Genomic DNA, 20,960 nt, shown 5'->3' with positions numbered 1-20,960 from the left:
CAAAAGTCCCAGCGAAGTTCTGAGTGACCTCAGTAAAGACAACAATTAAAGAGGTTCAGAGTACAGAGCCAGGCTTGCTGTCATGGTTAATTGACAGCAAAATACTATTTTATTTAAGACATGGTTTAATACCATCATCTTAAAGAGACTGATGAGAGGTCCTGTTCTCAATACGGAAGTGTGGTGTCTAGATCTGTATCTCCTCATGAAAGGATTAAAAATCAAAACAAAAACAAAAAGCAAACAAAAACAAAGGCAGCATCCTTCTTAGGCAGGTACGTGGTCAAATTCTCCCTATATGGGACTGTACTTGTAGGCATATCTTCCTGTCAGTGAAGGTCCCACCTATCATACTGTTGTCTCCCAGCCTTATACATGGCTTTGGGGAACACAGTGAGTGGGAGTGATACCTACTAATGCCAAAAGAGAGGATGCCTTGTGACAGGCATGCCTGTCTTTTACTTTGACCTCAGGAGAAGAAAACAGCTTCCAGTTTCTCAGAACAGCCCTACTTCTACTGAAGTGCTGTTCATACTGATAGACAGTTCTGAAAAGCACTTAATCTGGCGAAAGGAATAATATGATGTGTGATTGTGTTTACATCTCTGTCTTTGGAAGGGGCCTTGCCTTTTTTTCCTCCATCCTGTTTTATTCTTGGTAAACTGTGAAATAGTCTATTGTAACAATGGGCAGCGGTGCCTTTCAGGGTATAGGTGTTTTGGAGAAAAGCTGAATTTTAGGTTCCCCTGTTCTGTAGTAATATAGTGATTGTGCATTTCCTGTGATGAACTACTCTGGTAAGTTATAAACAATTATAGACATGATGTGTGCCTACATTGAGAGCTGTGCTATAGCCTTACTGTGGTAGAACCAAGATGCATGTACAATGACCGTTTTATTCTGTCATTTCCATTTAGGCAGTGACTTTACTTTCATCTAGATTTTAGGTCATCATTTCATCCCAGGGGTCTCCAGGGTTGAGAGCACAGCCTGTCAAAGGTCTTCCTTCCCTTTGCTTGGCTCAGTTTCCCTATGTGTCAAATGGCAGTAGTGATACCTCTTGCTTTGCCAGGTTGTTACTCTGGCCACTTAGCACCTGACAGAAGGTTATCCTCTTTATGTGTCAGTTGAATAAAATAGAAACAGAAAACTCCCCTCCTCTGAACAGTTGAATGTATACCTCAGTTTCATCTATAAAAGAGACATAGTAGAAGCAATAAGGATAAAAATACTTAAATGGTTGAAATCTAAAGAGGCCAGGCTGTATTTTTGGTTTTTTGTTTGTCTGTTTGTTTGTTTCTTTTTTTTTCTATAAGGATAGAGAAATCAGAATATAGGGGTGAGTTTTGTTTACCTACACTTAAAAACATTTTTACAGTTGCATGTTAAATTTAAAAATGTTGGATAATTAGCCCAGGCACATGTCACTTTGTCCCTTGGGGCTTTTGGGTAAACCACTCAGCCCTTTCTTCCTGGACTTGGGAGGAGCAAACAAGGACACAATGGACGTGTGTGTGTGTGTGTGTGTGTGTGTGTGTGTGTGTGTGTGTGTGAAGGAAACACTGCAGCTTGCTTCCAACCACTCCAACTGTGTAAAGAGCGTGGTCAGAAGAACCCACCCCAGGAAGCTCTCCCTGTGACTCAGAGCAGAGTGTCTGTCCTCTTGGCACTGTATGTTAAGGTGGAGCAGGAGTTCAAGGGCAGGGTCAGGAAATGGCGGATGGAGCCAGCACAAGGTATTCCTGTGGACTTGAGAGAGATTTATACCCCTGCTATCCATTGTTAGGGCCATAGAAAGGGGCCCCGCCTTTCTCAGACTCATGGTCAGTGTTTGTCAAGCACGGGTGTTTCAGTGAACTATGGACCACACACCTTAAAAAACAAACTCTGCTTTATTAAACCCATGTGTTTGTGAATAGACAAAGCGAGATTCATACAACCACCCACATATTCCATCAAATGAAACTCGCTCCAAAGACCACGCAGACAGCTTTCCATAATAATATGCCTTTGTATATAGCTTTGCACTTTTTCAAAGAATTTGGACTCGCTTTGTTTTACTGGATCCACTCTTGAGAAGGAAGTTGGAAAAAACAGACATTTTCTCTTTATCTTCCCCATTCTCAAAACTGGGAAAGAGGAGCAAGCAGACTCTTAGCATAATTAGGGTGTCTCTCAGAAATAATTTACTAACACCCCATGTTTAGGAGTTTCATTCCTTTCAGATACATAAATTGATGAGCAGGCTGAGGTCTTTAAAGAATAGCCTTCCATCCTGTCTCACTGAAGAATGAACTTTTTTCTCTGGGTCCTGCAGGAGAAATGTGGCTTTGGGGTTCAAATTGACTTCTTGTAAGGGAGAAGTGAGAGGGATGAGGACCGTGGCCAATCCGAAGCTGAGATGTTAACTGCTTTGGTGATGCGATGATGCAGAAACTGAGCAAGGCAGCTCTCTCTCTCTCTCAGCTTTGAAGGCCAAAGGCAGTGTCTCCTCCTCCTTTGTAGTTTGCTACATACCTTCCTAAGTAGCCTGTGAACTTCAGCCCACAGGCAGTTCAAACAGGCCTTGAGCCTAGCTGGCATTCCACAGACTGGCTGCAAATGTGGGGCAGCCATGATTGTGTTTGTTTCACGCCGATTGCATGTCTAGTGCTGCTTGATGGAGTCTGCTGCAGAGCAGAGCGGCCAAGCGAGCCAGTGCGCAAGCCAGCCAGTGCGCAAGCCAGCCAAACAAGGAGTCTGGAAAGCAGGCCAAGGACTTGGTACATGCAAGGCCTTCATGTCTGCAGCCTTGGGTTCCTCCTCCTCCGTGAAGCAGCTCTTGTACAGTGTTCCTAGGAACTAAGGGGGTGAAGCATACAAAGAGAAGTTCCAGGAAGCTGGGGAGATGCCAGTGAGTGGGGACTCTGACCTCTGTCGGACATGCAGCTCACATCCCACAGAAGAGGAATTTAGGCTGAGCCCCCCCCCCCATAAAGAGGTCTGTCTGCTGACTTGCTATGAGAAAAGCTCAAACCTGAACCTAGGGTTCCTGAGTTCAAAACCCACCCTGTGTCTCCTATTGTTCTTCAGATCTGGTCAGTCCAATATTTCTGCCTGCAGGCATTTCCTTCTCCCAGCGTTTCTTTCTCCCTCCTCTTTCTTAGCAACATACTCTGCCCATGCCCCTCAGATTCTTAGTAGCTTTTCCTCCTTCCTCTCTCAAGAGGGACTGATTTGGAAATCTCTACCAAGCCAACACAGTTTGATTATGAGATCTAGTCTCCTTTTTAGAGAAAATAAAGCAGTTTGGGAAAAGCAACAAAGGCCACATTTGTGTATTTTGCTTTATGGAGCTGAAAATATCTGGTAAATTGATCCAGTGGGAGTCATAAATACACATTACTTTATCTTGTTCTTCATGTCCTATACCCCAGAGCCTTGATAGAACAACACCACTTAATAGACTTAAGAAAGAGTAATTACACTCATTGGTTGTGTGAGTTTTCAGCCCTCCCAGCCCTGCCTGACCTTCTAATTTAGCTCACCGTGTCTAACTAATGCATTTATATTCATCTTTTATGAAGCACGAATAGTGTAGGATTGGCTGTACAATCTTTTGCTAGCTGTCTGCCCAGGTTTTTGATCTGGTTGGTAGTGAAGGGAGAAGGAGCCATCCATCTCCATACGTTTGCGTAGACAGACAGCCATAGACATGGCTGCAAGCATTTTTCATCCCTTATGAAACATAATAAAAAGTATTTATTACATTTTTACTTTAAAGCTTTTATACATCCTAGCATTATTTACAGCTAAACATGCAGGCAAAAGATGCGAGTGTTTTTAAAATCATTACTGCTAATGTCTCAGCTTGTCAGAAGTGCTTAAATTCTCCTGCACTTTGTCTAAAAACTTGGTACTGTTGCCTTTTAAGAACAACACATTTAAAGGATCTTGCAAGTCAGATCTGCAAACACTGCTGACAGTCTGTGATGGATGATATTGCAAAATTTGCAAGATGTTTGTCATTTCACACAGCTGACATATTAAGGAATGGATTAAGAAACTCAAAACCCCTATGGGAAACAGTCATCCCCTCCAAACCCCAGCCAAACCTCGAACCCCCAAGAGCACACCAGAATCTCTCACTCTGCTGTCTCTCCCAACTTCTCACTCAGCCATTGGATCCCAATTGTTCTCAGAGCATTTTCTCTCACCATATGGTCTCCTCATTACCATACACTAAGAGTCCATATGGGAAACTTGTGAAATGAACTGTATTCATTTTAACTGCCAGATGAGCAGCCTTGTGCTTTGCAAGCCTAGCTTAAGTCATCTGCTGTCTTTGTGTTGTTATGGCAACATGGCACCAATAAAAAATTCTAATCTACTGTAAGTGATCACAATATTTTAAGTGCTTGCCTATCACTGGCCTCAAAAGGGACATGAGACAGGAAGGCTTCAATTTGTTCAAAGACATGAAGGTTGTAGCTGATTCCAGCAGGTGTCAGTAAGGAAGCTGCTGGGATTGTGGCTGTGTGTCCATGGGGCCATGACCTAAAATGTGGCTTGTCATGGGGATAGGGGGCAGAGGGGGTAGATTGCAGGGCACATGGGTCACAGATCCTTTGAATGAATCTGCAACACACACTGAATGTCAGTCACTGTATAGTAGCTTAGATACATGGCTCTGCTGGTGCTGGTGAGGCAGCCAACTTTGGGTACGACTCTAGGTATGGACTCAATGATGCCGGAGCAGATCCTCATAGAAGCACCTCCTTCATTTCCATTTGAAAATCTCAGAGCCCATGAAGCTGCTCTGCTTGAACACAGGAATCAGTCATTTCAAATGCTGGGCTAATTAAGAGTACCTTAAAGTAAGGGGAGTCATCAGCTACATTCTAAAGTGTATATCATTTTCACCTCCAAGGGCCTTGTGACGTGCTACTTCTCAGCCGCTCTCTTTGTATTGAAAGTGAATGTTTATTGTCTCATTTCATCAGTTCACATTAGCCTCATGCTGAATATTTAAACACAGAACAATTTGAACTCACCATGGAGGAAGTCAGTGACTGCACTTTCATTTGGAACAGCAAGGGCTCATCTAATAATAATTTAGTAAATCAGCCATTTAGTGGCTCAGTTGTGCACTGTATTGTGCCAAAGATTATTCAGTTCAACTGTACACTTACAAAATTGAAATTCAGTTTCCAGTCACAAGCACCATTTTTGCTTAGAGGAGAGATGAGACCCAAAATCACCCTCCCTAAAGAGTATTCATGTTTAGTGATTTATCATACATACAGAGCTGGGGCAAAATAAAGCTTGAGTTGGCTCTGTACAATGTATTCTAATTGTGCTTTTATTGTTTTAGTCTTTATGCACAGACTATCAGTAATTCCAAATCCACAGTTGCATCAGTGAAAATACAAATAAGAAATCTTTACATAACCACATTGCCTCTTAGCAGGAAACAGGATGACTAAGGAGGTTCAGTAAAAGAAAACCCCAGTGTCTTCATGTTCTTCTGTCTGTCATCTCTCCCTCTCCCATCCCCTCTGTTTACTTTCCTGATTTAAGGAAACTTTATTAACTACATTACATCTGCACACATGAGTGACCTTGTTCAAACAAAAGCACAGAAACAAATGCCAGTCTTATGATCTATCCAATTCTTAGAGGGAGAAAAAAGCATCCTTGAGTTTGGTTCCAGGAAACATCTTGTCTCTGCATTTCTCTTGTCAAAAGCACAAGCTATGGAATGGCATCCATTCTCCCCTCCCTCCTCTTCATCTGCCAGAAAACTTAGAGGCAAATTCCATCTCCCCATTTGATAATGTGCTTAGCTTGGGAACTTGGCTCTCCTTAATACTTAAACTTTTTTTGTCTTGGGAGTCGAGCCTAGATCTGGGCACTGCTCAAGTCATATAGAGATGTGTGCATTTGCACACACACATGCCTGCACTTACTTTATCTGGAGAGAGAGAGGGGTTGCAGTGAGGTGCAGAGATGACTCAGTAGACAAAGTGCTTGTTGTACAAGCCTGACTACTGTGTTTACTTAAATAAACCAGGCAGAAGGCTTGCCTGTAATCTCAGTCTCAGGGAGCAGAGACAATGGATCCCAAGGACCAGTGGGCTAGCTAGAGCAGGCAATTGGCAAGCTCCAAATTCAGTAAGGGATATTTCAGTATATAAAGTGGGGAGCAATCAAGAAGACACCAGACATTACCCTTTGGCCTCCATAGGAATGCTTACACATACTCAGGGACATGTATACCCATACATAAATGCATACAATTAAAAAACATACTTGTAGTTTCACCAAAAAGTCACATGAGCCTTGCAAAATAATAATTTTCATGCATTTAGATGATTTTTATCTTTTGCTGATTTATTTTTCACTACAATTTTCTGCTTATTTCTGGTATATGGCCCTCTTAGGGATAAGTGGACAGAGTCAGAAAGGAAAGTAAGGTGCTGGGCCTTACACAGTAAAAAGCAGAGGCTTCATACTGCAGTGTATGCATCCTAGGAGCAGAGGCTTCCCACCTTCCCATACTATCTCAACATTGGTCCATTCATAGTTTCTTTCAGGGTTTTATTGACAGGATTCCATCTCAGTCATGCTACCAGTCAGTACAAGAATGTATGAAGTTTGCCAATAGGCCAATAAAAGAAGTGAGGATTAGTCAATATTGTTGGCTATTGCTTGGTAAGCATCACAGTGTATGACCTGCTGGAGGTGGTGCTGGCATTGCCCCTCCTTTATAGATAAGGAAACAAAGGCATGAGTTCACACTAAGTAACAGAATGTGGATTTGAGCCAAGCCCATTGAACTTCAGATCTAGTGCCCAAATCCCTAGGCACTGGCTCTGAGAATGAAGACAACAGAATTCTAAAGAGAGGTGATTTTGCATGCCAGTCTCAAAAACCCTCAAGCTCAATTGGGTGGAGGAGAGATGTGGTGGCATTGACTAAAGTTAGCTCACAAATGGATGAGCTAGGAAAAAGTGGTAGCAGGAATTAGAGGCCCACACAAGCAATCCAGGGAGAAAATTTGTTCTCTTTGGCTGTTCAGTCTTGTGTGGTGAGGGCTCATAGGAATAGTTATCCACCAGCTGAGCTCTGGAACTCCCAAGTGTTCTTTGAACACTAAGCTCCTAAAGACAGATTTAGTTTAACCTACTTCATTATACCCTGTATAAGAATGGGAAGCGGAAAGGGCAAAGCCATTTCCATCTTCCAGCCACAAGGGTATCCTCTTCAAGAATGAACCCATAGGTGCATGATCAAGGTCAGAATTTCTGTTCACTCTCTTCAGCCCTGAGTAACACTACAGTTAAGCATTGGAATAACAAATACTGAGCCCTCAGCTCAGTCTCTGGGTTTTACAAAGGATGTAATTGTGTGTATGTTTGCATGTGTATGCAAACACATGTCCCTGTCCAAGTAAGTACAGATGCCCAAGAAGGCTAGAGGTATTGGGTCACAAGGAGCTAGAGTTACTGAGGCAATTGTAAGGCACCCAACATAGAGACTGAAATGCAGTCTTTTGTGAGAGCAGTACCCATGTTTGACCTTGGAACCATCTCTCTACCTTTCAAGGCCTTGGATTTTTTTCCTGTTTAATTAAGATACAGGGTGTCATTCATCCCAGGCTGGCTCCCAATTTGCTATATAGCCAAGAATAGTCTTTCACTTGTGATCCTCCTGCCTTTCCCTCTGAATTCTGGGACTGCAGATATATACCATCACACCCAGTGTTATACAGTATTGGGGCTCAAACCCAGGGCTTTATGCATGCTAGTCAAGAACTCTACAAACTGAGCCACATTCTCAGCCCAAGGCACTGGATTTTAATTGCAGATGTACTCAAGGCCGTCCCTTAAACCTTGCAAAATGGAATTCACAGATATGGTTCACCCAGACATACATACATACATACATACATACATACATACATACATACATACATGCCAAAATTGTTCAGTAACTTTACAAAACCAAAATCAACTGTTTTTTTACCCACCATTTAAGTTTAACATAAATGTAAACACATGTGCATTCTGCACACACATATACACAAATTACATATATACACTTCACATTCACACATGGTAAATTTCTCATTTGCTAATTCCAAGGCATTTTATTCTCAAGATAGATATTAATTTCATCTTGCCCTAAGGGAAGGGAAGCTAGGTCCCAAAGACAAAGAGAGACAGAAATAATATTTGGCTTTTTTAAAAATGTGTTTCTCTAAAAGCCTCAGCCTTGGTGACTTAAAGGTGACTTAAAAGATTTTCAAGGGTAATTTTGACTCTAGGCAGCTTTGTTTCGTGTGCTCACTTTACAACCTACCCCTGAAAAAGGCATCTCTGTCCAGAGTTTTCTCTTTCAGGAGAGCCTTTTATCCTGATCAGAAAGTCGATTTCCAAGGCCACTCGGCAGGACCTAACCCAGAGCGCTGGTCTTAAACCAGCACAATGAATTGCAATGAGAAGAGGCAGCCAGGGGTTGCTGGGTTCAGCTTTGTACCTCAGAGCAGGTCACATCCACAAGGGCACAGATACCATTCTTCACTGTATGTGTGGCAGGAAGCACCCCAGGCTCCCATTCACCAATTACCATAACACCATTTAGAAGAGAAAGCCCAGCGACCAAAAAAGAGGAGTGAAAACCATTGTTGTAACTCTTCCCAGCAATGTCTGTTTTCATAATTTACACCTAACTGCTGGCACCCAAAAAGTCGAACATTTTGGTAAAATGAATCAACTTGTAATGTTTCTTTTATGAGATCCCTTGCAGGAAGGGAGGCTTGGCACCTCCTGGAGACCAAGCTACATTATCCATCATCTGGAAGTCGGCTGTCCTGGCTAGCTTCTCAGAGGTCACACGATCGAACCAGCAGCTCTTACAACTGTATTATTGCTTATGGAACAGTCATTGAGGCACCAGATAAAAATTACCTGCTCTAATAGGCAGGGAACAATTTTCACTCAATAAAATTATAAGCCAAATCATTCATTTCATAACACTCTGGCTAATTTATTTGTTGACCTTTTAATATCCATAGCTCTTCAGTGGTATTAACTGCAGCTCAGACAAAATCTCTTGTTCATTTCACTTTCATTGATTTTTTTTTCCATTGAGGCAATAACGGCTGCCTGAAAACAGCCTTTTTCTTTCCACTGTAAAAGTCAATCATGTAAGTTAGGATGTCTTACGTGGGTCCAGCCATGTTAGCTTACAACAGATTTTAATTTCATATAGTTCAGAAGGCTCCTACACCCTGATTATGGCAGAAGCATGCTTCCTGGTATATCTGCAGCTCCACTTGCATTACTACACATATAAGACATTTGGGAAGTGGAGGGCTACCATCTAATCTGAACACAAAAGCATCAGAAAGTCAGAACAGACTCAAAATCTCTCCTGCATTTTCTCTACACTAGGATGCTTTGGGTGCCTCGGACCCTGGTAGTAGTAACAGTAGACTCTTTAAAGTTCTTGCAACTTTGGAAGCTGGTGAAATGGTTCAGTGGTTAGGAATGTTTGCTACTTGCTGCTCCTCTAGAGGGGCCAAAGTTTGATTCTCAGCACTCACATCAGGTAGTTCACAACCACTCAAGAGGATCTGATTCCCTCTTCTGGCTCCTACAGGTAGCTACACTAATGTTAATATGCTCATACACACACATACACACACATACGGATTAAAAAAGATAATGGTTTTAAGTAAATGGATACAGATTATAGAATTTGTATTTTTTAAGATAATAAACAAAGTCATTAATCAGAGTACTCCATAGGGTAGTCATAGGTTCAGGTGAGTCTTTTATATGTGTATTGATATAGGTGTGTGCTTACACATACTGATGTTGCATGTGAAGGCCAGAGGTTGAAGTTGTGTCTTCTTCACTTTCTCTGTTTTTGAGATGGTCCCTCACTGACCTCCAAATTCCACAATTAGCTAGGCTAGCTGGCCAGAGAATCCTAAGGGGGTCTGTTCTTCTCTGCTTTCCAAGCTCTGGGGTTTCAGGCACATGAAACTCTACCTTTACAGAGAAGCTGGGGATCAAGCTGAGGTCCTCATGCTGGTGAGGCAAGCCCTTTCCTGACTGATCCCTCACCCCAGCACCAGCTGAGTCTTCTTATATAATAAAGCACTTTGAAGTCTTTAGAGTGCAAAGCTGTAAAATCTAATTGTTACACATTTGGCATTTTATGCGTCCCTGGAAATATCCACTTGTTACCTCCACCTCCTCTGTGCTATTCCTTTCCATTTCAATTTACTCTAAAGTGGTCCTTAGCCATAATGAGAGTGCCCCTTTCAACAGAAACATGCTTAATTATATCCATGCTAAATGTAAGTGACTCTTCTCAGTCACAGGGCTTCTGAGTAGAGAGTGTTAAAGTGTGACACCAAGGGCCTCTAATGATGTGCGGGAAGCTCTCTTTCAAGAAGTTTCATATTACAAGAAAAATGGAAAAATGTGAGGAATGTCTCAGAGGACAGGGAACTGAACAGTGCTCAAGCATTATTTTGGTTTGTCTCACCCGTCTCCTCGCTGCCCTCATTATTCTGAATTTTTAGAATTCAGAGTCTCCCATTGTGGAATTTTCCATTTGGCTGAATAAACATAGAGGAAGTCAGGATATAAACCTATCCTCCAAAGAAACACATTTCAGTACAACTGGTGTTTATCGCTTGATGCATCCAGCATGGTGGGGGAAGGGCTCCTGAAAATTTCTAGTCAGAATTGTTAGCAGTGGAGCTTTGTAATCAGTAGTGTCACCCAGGCTTTCCAAAGAAGGAAGGGAAGGGAAGGGGCCAGCACCCACAAGGCTAGTGGGCTAGGCAAAATCTGGACCCTTCAACAAATTGTGCAATGAGGCACCCAGTAAAACCTGTGCTAATTTCTTTAACAGATGCTGGTCACTGCCAAGGCTGGAGTGACTGTCATTCTGTTTCATTTCGTATTGCTGCTATGTGGCCCACTTCATTCTGAGTCCTCTGTTAGGAGAAAGGTGATAAACGGGTGTCAGAGAGATGTAGGGTGACAGGAAATTAATGGGTGTTCCTTTTCTTTCTTTCTGAAATCACTTGAATCAATTTGGTTTCGAGCCTTAAGCCTGCCATGTCTCTCTTTTGTTATCATCTGCTTCCCTCAGAATGTTAACCTCCTGTTTGGGGTAGTATAAGAGGTGGCATAGAATAATCTCTGCTACTAGTTCCCAGAGTCTCAAAAATCTAATTCTGAAAATTGAAAATATCTGAGTTAAGGAGTGCTTACCACTGAGCTTCATTGGTTGGCTTGTATGTGCTGTGACAGAGAGTAAATTCCAGCCATCTCCCCATGCACCAGGGTTTGTGTTACTCAAACTGTTGGGCCAGAGTTACAAGTAAGTGCAGGTGTAGTCAATTGCACACCCTTCCACTTTGGGTTATTAGCTGTACATTTGAGGCCAAATGATAGAGAGGACAGTCCCATGGATCGAGAATAATCTCTAGAGATTTTACTGTCATGAAATGAAAGATGAGATGCCTGTCTCTGAATATTTGACGTGACATTCCAGGTCACTAAGGTGGCTTTCTCTGAATGTGCAAAGAATTGTGTATTGTTTTAGGGCCTGAAAGTGAAGCTAATAACGAGCTGATATATACCAAGACCAGGCTCATACTGCTAGATGCCTATAACCCAAGATAATGTCCTAACACAGTTATTCAATTAACCACAACATTAAAAAGTATAAGCTGGCAAACATGAAAGAGCAAATTCTTAAGAGAAAAAGTAATGTTAAAAAAAAAAAAATACAATGATCAGAACTCAACGTTTGGGAATTTACACATTGGATTAAAAATTCATTCTTTGTGCTTTTATGAATTGCAGCAAATGCATCACTGTGTATTAATATAAATTAGACATACACTTTTAGAAGATCAGTGATGGAATCTTAGAACTGACTCTTACCCAGGAACTTTCTCAGGGCCTGGATTTCACTAAGCATTGTTCCAGGAGCTTAAGGAAGGAGAATTAAGATAAACACAGAGCCTTAAGGAGCCTATTATCTAGTGGTGGTTGGTGAAGGCTTGTATCTTTCAGACCAGAGCAAAATATCTTATGGCATAAACTCTATGCAGTTTTGGGCAGTATAGAGGAGAGAGGAAGGGAAGGAGGGAGGAGGAGAGAGAGAGAGCTAAATGAACTGGGTAGCAGAAAAGCTGAAATCATTTCTGAAGGATTAGAATAGCTGTCAAGGTCCCAGGTTCTTAAATATAACAGGCCCGGGGTTCAATCCCTGCTCAGCCCTCATCAGCTGTGTCCACTCAGAGAAAATTGACTGACCTATTTGAATCTCCATTTCTTCATTTGCCAAATGCTCTCTGTGAGGACTGGATGAGCCTGTATTTCTCTTTCTCTGCCATGACTACCCCACCACTGCTACCTCCATTCTCTGGGGGAGCAGGAGGCATTGCAAGTGGTTACTCCAAAGAAGAAAAGGCAGCAAGAGTGGACTAAGGCGACAGCAGAGAAGGAGCCCACTATCCTGCCTCTAGGTTAAGGAGGATTGCCTATACCTAAACGGAGAACAAGAACCTGAACCAAGAGGTTTAGGATTGGCTAGAGTAGTCTGATGGGGGGGGGGGAGGATAAAGGCAATTGTGGGTAACCCTTGTGGAGCCCTGAAGCTCAATTCTGGGAGTGTAACAGGTCTTCAAAGCAGCTGGACAATGACACTCAGCAGGTGATAACCCAGGCCGAAAGTAGCTCAGAAATGACTCACCACCTGATTGGCTTACCACATGGAAAAACCTGAACTTCTCTTTGTAGCCCATTCAGCCATGGTTATCCCAAATCATAAGAAAAGATGATAGCAATCACACTTGAATTCTTTCTTGAAATTCCAGTCCTCTTCAAGTCTCTACAGTTTTCCTGTTACCTCTCAATAGAGTGTGTAGCATAGCTCCTCCCCAGAAGCCCCCCATTTGTATAGCCATTATTCCATAACCACTGCCCAACAGAAGACACATTGTGATTAAGTGGAAATATATCAATGTAAGGTTGTTCTTAAAAGCAAACACTTTCTGGTTCTTTAAAACTTCAGGGCCATACAGAGAAAAGAAAACAACAACAACAAACTGACTCAGAATTTTGGTTGGAAAACAAGCCTTAAATCTTTAAAGGAGGCTTGGAAGACTTGCCGTATTTAGGGTACTTGTGGATGACTTTTTATTATTATTATTATTATTATTATTATTATTATTATTATTATTATTATTCTCCAATGGGATTTGCTTTTGAAATCCAAGTCTAGGGTTAATTATCTTGGAATACTTTAATCTATCTACCCTTGTGTTTAAAAATGTGAGCAGGGGGATATTTTATCATTATGAAAAGAAGAGAAAATCTCTCTGACAAATGAATGCCTTGAAAAATTTGATTTTAGCACTATCCAAGTAGGTTTCCTTTTCAAAAACATTGAAATCGAATATTAGAATTGAAGGCTCCTTCTACAATACTCCCACCTAATGCCACCAAAATAGGACCTAAGGAATAATTTCTAAGACAAAATACCCAGTTTTCACTCTGGTGGGAAATTTCTTTTTTAAAAAAAAAAATTATATGCTCAATCATTTCTTAATGTGAAATTACAGATTTCTCAAATTACCTTTAAACCTGAAAAAAGTTACACTTGTGGCTACAGAAGAGATAGCATATACTATCAATTTGATTTCAAAAGACATACATCTCTTATACTACCTGTCATTTTTATAATACCCTTTTACAAATTTAATCAATACATTTTAACATTCTATATACTTTAAGTGCAATATACAATAAATATTCAAGTTTTGTCTTAAACATGCTTTAGCCTTTAAATTGTTAAAACTGCAATGCCCTTTCAATCTACTTACATAATGTCATAAAATATACATTTCAAGGTAAATGAAGTCAGCTACTTCAATTTAGTCCCTCAAACTGGTAGTAAATGAGAGGTTAACACTATGGTGCCAAACCCATTATTGAGTAAATTTAGCACCTTGGACAGCTCTGTAAAATCTTTATTGCTTTCCTGACCTGCTCGTCATGTTCTGTCTCTGTGTTCAGTGGCTCTCAGCTCTGATTGAAAGGCAATATATTAGATCCCCAACACAAACACGCTTGGGGGCTAGTTCACTGGGAACGTAATGACATGGAGGTGAGAGCAATTTTCTGGTCACCGAAATCCAAGCACCTTGCAGGTCTATGGCACTAACTCATGGAGGACCCAGGAATGTCTTTCTTCCTTCCCATTTGCACAAATAACTAACAGAAACCCAGTCATATTGGCAGTACTAAACTAAATGTGGCTCTCCCTAAAACTCCAAATTTGATACTACAGTGAAGGACATTTTCAGAAGGGTGAGGTATCACTTAAGGATATAGCTTTCTGGACAAGACATCTAGAAGTATTTTCCTAGAAATTTGCATGATAGTGTGAAGTGACATTTTGCTGATGCCATGCCTGTGACCATGTGCTAGCTTAGAAAAACAAGCCCCGTCATCATGAATCAAAGACAGCAAAACCGAGGATCAAAAGGGTCCAGTTTTCGGGGGTGGGGGTGAAATCCATGTCCTTCACTCTCAAGCGGTTACAGGATGACCAGCCTCTGACATTAAATAAACTACCAGGTTGGTCATATCACTGAAAATCTTGGTCACCAAAAATGCAATTTTCAGATTCATAAAATTTTCTAAGATGTTTTCATTCCTTCTGAACTCATTTACTTCCTGATTTTATTAAATTAATGAAACAAGAAGGGTGGCTGCAATCTCCAATTATAGTGTTGCAAGGCTGAAATTCACTACTTTATTATATCCTGTGTTAATATGTTTGACAAATAGGAAATTTGTATATAAATAAATATTTTCTTCAAAAATGTAAAGAAAGTGAAATGCCTTCCCAGCAGAGCCCAGACATGGGCATCAATATTTATTTGGAGAAATACATGACCATAGACACAGAGATGGCAAATCTTTACTAAATGAACCAAGTTGATGCTTGTTTTGTTTTACTCTTTCCTTGGAGCCAGGTAAAGTCACAAGGTTTTGATGAAGGTGGCACTAGCTGAATTTGAGCTGGGGATAGGGTTTAGTGTGCCTGTGCTGTGGTAAATTATTAACTGTTATGGGCAGATACTACTGCTGACAAAATAAGTGGTATATTATCTTGCAGCTTGCATTAAAAAGTGAAGGAATGATTTTATATATATTTTGGTTCAAATTCCATCGATTATACTGTGCTTTCTACCCCCTACGTTAAAAACAACTGAAGTCTTTTAGAAAGAGGGGTCTGGCAGCTTAAGACAGTCATCTATGTTTATTAAGACCTGGAAAAATCCTCTATCTCATTTTTGAATTTAGGACATTATACATGTGGTAAGTAGTTATTGCAGTATGACAACTGTTTTATCTTATATTGTGGAGAATTTTGAATTGAAAAAATGCTAATATATATCTAAAAGCTTGTCATTTAAAGATTTGCTCAAGGATTTTTGAAGAGGCTACAGTGACAGCGAAATGAATGCAATTATAGCCCTATTTTCTGATCAGTGTCTGTGGCATATGAAAATGGAACAGCACTGCTTTCCCATTCTGAACTCCAAGGCATCCCGTTTTAAAGTTATACTTTCATTTGCAACTTTGCCAACACTGAACTACAGTCAACACGCCTTTGGATAAGTCCCCTCTCTACCTTACATTCTTGGATGTGGCTCTTTGTTAAGCCTCCCCCCCCCCCTTTTTTTTTTTTTTTTTACCAGCTGCAAACCTAATGTTGCTACTGCCATTTCCTTATGCTAGTGTAGATGAATCCATAGACAAATCAGATGAAATGGAGAAAGAATGGCTTACATTTGTCCAAATGTGTGTCGAAATTGAGTGTCCCCATTGATTAGACCCATGCAAGCCAAAGGTGGAAGCCTACCTTTGTAAGAAGGGGGAGTTAATTTTTCTTCAAACTGAATGAGTAGTAAAAGCATAGGTCTATGAAGAGAATGAGTGAGCAAGAGAGAAGAAACAGCAACTCTACAGAAACAGCAACTCTACAGAAACAGCGAAGAAGCAAGGCTGCTGGTCATAAATATTGGCACAATGGGAGAGGAGAATCCTTGTGCAAGGGCCTTTGTTCAACAGTGTATTAGTTCAGTGTTTGAGCTTCCTGTATCGTATCCTCATAGCTTTGCCATACAAGAGAGACAAACAAAAGAAGCTTAAGGCTACATGCTTCTTTAGTGCCTGAAGATTGATTGGAAATACCTCGAAAACAACCCTTCTGATAAGGTCATGGTTTCTGGAATAAGCAATTAAGTACAAAATAAACACATCTTAGGGATTCATACCATGCACTGAATGACATCGATTATAGTAATCTGGTAAATGACCACGCAATTGTATTCAGCAATAAACATATGAGTGCTTTATCATGCCTATGCCAGATAATTAAGTGATATATTTTATCTTACAGTACCAATGATGCTCACCTTTTGACTCAATTAAGTGTGTATGTGAACAAGGATAAATTGGTGACAACACCATTCTGGGGTTCCCCAAGCTACTGCTTTTACAAGTGTGTCTTGGAAAAGGATGGCTAGAAGGAAGGAGATGCTGTCATGTGAAAAGATAAGGGTACCTGCTATCATTCAGAAGCTTACATCTAATTTTCACTTTTTCTTGACAGGAAGTGATCCTTAAAAGGGCTGCAGATCTTGTTGAAGCTCTGTATGGGATGCCCCACAACAACCAGGTGAGTGTGCCAATAAAGTGCTTCCTCATTCAATGAAAAACCTCAGGGTCCTTATTGTATGAGAAGCATAAAAATGCTAATCTCATGTATTAAGTATCTAAGATTTGGGATATGACATGTCACAGGATTGTGCAGTCCTTCCAGCTTTTGCAAATCTTGTGCTGCCTTTTTTATTGTGTCTTGTTCCTTTCTGGAAAAGATGCTCCATTTAAAAATGAATCTCCTTTAGCAATGTGCTTCAGGACTGAAGAAGAGAACTACTGCATTTTATTTTATTTTATTTCTCTTGAGTTTCATCAAATTTAGTAGAAGGAAGGGTTTAATTTCTTCTAAAATACAGAATGAGGCCCCAATAGTTCTATTCATGCATTGTAAAGCAATTGCATGCAAAGATCTGAAGCTGCTTGGGGAACTGGCCCTGACCAATGTTACTCCTTCCTCCCCTCTCCCCGAGTTCATTATTTAGAAAACAGTTGCTCTAATCCTCAGACTCAGGCTTCCCTGCATGGCAGCAAGGGGACATGATTCACAGGCCCCAAGTTCCTGTGTGGAGGAAGAAGGAAATCCCACGGCACTGCCATATAATGATAGCAATAGGCTTCAGAGTCAAGCAGATGGCATTCTGGATCTCAGCTCTATCTTTAAAGAAATGAATATTCTTGAGTAAGCTCTTTGCCTTTCACAGCCTCAGTTTCCCCAGTTGTAATGTGGTCAGGATGATGAAACTTGGACCCACAAATGCATCAGCAGGGATACAGAAAGTCATATGATTGACCACTGATGGCCCTGAGCACAGGATCTGCTAGAGAGGAAGCACAGAAAGATGGGGCTGTTGGAAGTATGAGTCAGGGTAGCTAACAATGATGTGCCTTTGACTCTTCAGGAGATTATCCTGAAGAGAGCTGCCGACATTGCAGAGGCTCTGTACAGTGTCCCTCGCAACCACAACCAGCTCCCGGCACTTGCTAATACTTCGGTCCATGCAGGGATGATGGGTGTGAACTCCTTCAGTGGACAACTGGCTGTGAATGTCTCTGAGGCATCACAAGCCACCAATCAAGGTCAGAAGCCTGCTCTTTGTCTCATCCATTTCCCCCACCTCTTGACAAACTCAGTCTACCATTCCCCTGCCTCTGCCACTTGAAATCAAATAATGTATGTATGTATGTATGTATGTATGTATGTATGTATCTTCCAAAAGAGGAGATTCTTCACTTGTGTGCATTGAATATGATTGCAGGATTTTGTTTCTAGTCTCACATCTGGAGACCTAGTAGGGGGCTAGAAAGAATGCATGCATGCAAGCATGCAGCCATCTCTACATCCAACTTTCCCCCATAAATCATGAATGACAGATCACAAAGAGGGATGGAATTAAAGTTCTCATAGGCCACAACACATCATTCTTTTGCAGGGAAGAGGGACCTGTTAACTCGGAGGAACATCTCTTAGATTGGGATTTATTCCTGCTCCAAAATGATAATTTATAGGCCCTGCATTGCCACTTCTCACAGCCCTGCTAAGTATTTATGATCTCCTAAGAAATGTGTCTTTGCTAGCTTCCCATTTTAATCAGAGATAGCACCACCAACCCATGCACATGAATCACCAGGTCTTTTCCCTCTTGGTTGCTATGAGGGGGCAAAATGGAGATGTTCCTTTCTGATACCCCAGGTCTCCCCAGAATGCCACCATCTGAATTCTACCCTCACCCCTGGTTTTGCCCTGACTTTTCAGGTTTCACCCGCAACTCAAGCAGCGTGTCACCACATGGGTACGTGCCGAGCACCACCCCCCAGCAGACCAACTATAACTCTGTCACCACGAGCATGAATGGCTATGGCTCTGCTGCCATGTCCAATTTGGGTGGCTCCCCAACCTTCCTCAATGGCTCAGCTGCCAACTCACCCTATGCCAGTAAGTAGATATCTGTCCTGAGTCCTGTATGTCTCCCTTGCAGACCTTAGCATCATGCAGAGAGGTCAGCTAGGCAGGGCTGCTTGGTCTGAGCTCCCCTCCTTCCCCGAGCCTGCTACCCTCAACACCTGAGCACTATCCTCTCCAGCAGAGATCTCTACATTCTTACCTTGCACACAACAGCCACATGATGCCATTTCAAGAACCCATGCTTATAGTCAGATGACAATGGAGTTGCCACCCACCATCAGTGGTTGTTAACCAGAGGTCCCTGGGTATGTTCATGTCCTCTCCACACCTTAGGTTTCTTATCCTTAAGAGAAGCATCTAGACCATACCTTCATCAGTGTTGGAGAACATGGATAAGATGGCACATGCCAGAATCTAGTCATCAGACCCAGCACAGAACTGAGGCATTTGGAAATCTAAGTCCTCATGCTGTGTGACAATAGATCCCTCATTAAATAATAGATCTTATTTTCAGATGTTTCTATTTTCCTTTTTGTGTATAATGTACTTTTAAAAAGGAAAAAAATAACAGATGCCAACATATGTTTCACAAAAATCTGGTGAGATAAACTCCATCCCCCACCACACACATACAGGATATGAATATTCCTAGGTGCCCTGTTCTTACCTTAAATAAATTTAGCTTAAAGGATTTGGGGCCACAATAATTCAATTGTCTCTAAAGAACTCAGCAAATTGGCATCTTTATATATAAAACATACATCTAAAGAGCCTCAGCAAACTGGCATTTCTCACTATCAAATGTCACAGGCTTTGTCCCCACAACCTCTTGATGTCTCTCTGAGGACCTTTCCATAGATGGCCGAGTTCACCTAGCACATGAAGAGTTCTTCAGATGTAGAAAATGTGGCTAGATGTATACACATTTGTAGAGGAATGAGACTGTTGTAAAATGAAGGGATATTCACGACTCTTACCTAAACATACAGAAAATAATGCTGTCTCCATGCGGAAGTGTGGCTAAGGACTTGAAGGTAGACAGGTTATCCTGGCCTTGTGTTATTTCTGAGGGGATTCTCTGCTTAGGGTGCATTGTGTTTGCATTTCTACCTTATCTGTTTAGAATTGGCCATTTGTAGCACATTTAAAATCAGCCAGGTAGTCTGCATGTCCCGAGTATATTTACCAGCCAACATTGGGGTCAGTTTCACATTAGGTTTTGATTTATTGAAAGATTTACCCTTCAGCACTCTCCCAGCTACTCAATCATGATCTGAAAATTAAAAGGTGGCATTCTTAATTAAATCAATAAGCTAATTGCTATATGGGAGCGATTCAATTTAGGGACTCTGGGCGTTCACCTTCCTGAGCCTGTGCGGACATCCAGTGACTTCTGCCTAAGATCACATCTGTCAGCCTGAGAAACTTTGAACATTTAATTTTCATTAATTGATTTCCTCGGAGCTCACAAAAATAGTATTAAATTCCCAAAATAGGCCCTAAGATGGGACAGTATTATCTGCATAAATGCAAATAAAACAATAAACACAGAGACCAGCTAATTTGAATGTTTGCCTCTGTAATATTTAATTATTCATAAACCACTCATGTTGAAAAATTCTGACAGAATAAAAAAATAAAATAAGACATTCTGCTGGTGAACACACTTTGTGGTATGGCGGCTAGTAACTAATAATGTTGTAACAAATGGCAATACTCTACTATATTTCACCCCTTTCTTGTTAACTGCCCCCCAAACTCCCCACCTCTAAATACACATAATGATCGCATTTGCCAATGAGATTAATTTCCTTCCGTGGTGAGCCAGCAGGATTTCAAGTCTAAGAATATTTAAAAATCAAACCTCCAGTGCAGGATTTTGCAATTTAAATGGGTGTTATTATTGAGCGCATTCCCACATTTACAAATCCTGAGAGATGGATAAAAATGCTGGTCTCATTAAAAGGAAAAAGTACAGTGTAGTAAATGTTTGGTAGAGCTCTGAGGTGTGGACTAGGCCTCTCTATTCTCCTCCAGGAGGCATTTGGCCCATTTGGACACATGTTGGCTTGGGTTGCTGACAAGGGGCCATTTCCTTCTGATGGCAATCCTTGCTAATGACTGATGTGATCCCCATATTTCCAACTTTCCAATGCCACGAGTCCAAGCTACATCCTAGCTGTGGTCCTTCAGCAATTACCTCAACTACTCTCTGAGTTCTTTTGTTTGTTTGTTTTTTTTAAATCACAAGCCCTTGGACTTATGTTAGTCTGTCAATGACAAAATGGAAAAACATGAAG

General features: G+C 41.2%; 2 protein-coding genes across 8 annotated transcripts in view; both read left to right on the top strand.

Annotated features, from left to right (window-relative positions):
- Window positions 1–20,960, top strand: part of Adam19 (ADAM metallopeptidase domain 19) — a 1,172,352-nt gene that overhangs the window by 130,862 nt on the left and 1,020,530 nt on the right. The gene's annotated exons all lie outside the window — the stretch shown is intronic.
- The window catches only part of Ebf1 (EBF transcription factor 1), a 391,326-nt gene that overhangs the window by 356,431 nt on the left and 13,935 nt on the right, over window positions 1–20,960 (top strand). For all 7 annotated transcript variants that reach the window (XM_051180883.1, XM_051180882.1, XM_051180881.1 and 4 more), the window contains exons 12-14: window positions 16,708–16,773; window positions 17,657–17,834; window positions 18,511–18,690. In XM_051180883.1, coding sequence (XP_051036840.1) covers window positions 16,708–16,773; window positions 17,657–17,834; window positions 18,511–18,690 — 424 coding nt within the window. The remainder of the gene's footprint in view (window positions 1–16,707; window positions 16,774–17,656; window positions 17,835–18,510; window positions 18,691–20,960) is intronic.

The sequence above is a fragment of the Phodopus roborovskii genome, unplaced genomic scaffold, assembly GCF_943737965.1.
Source record: "Phodopus roborovskii unplaced genomic scaffold, PHOROB, whole genome shotgun sequence".
Lineage (NCBI taxonomy): Eukaryota > Metazoa > Chordata > Mammalia > Rodentia > Cricetidae > Phodopus > Phodopus roborovskii.
This window is presented reverse-complemented; position numbering and strand designations above follow the sequence as displayed.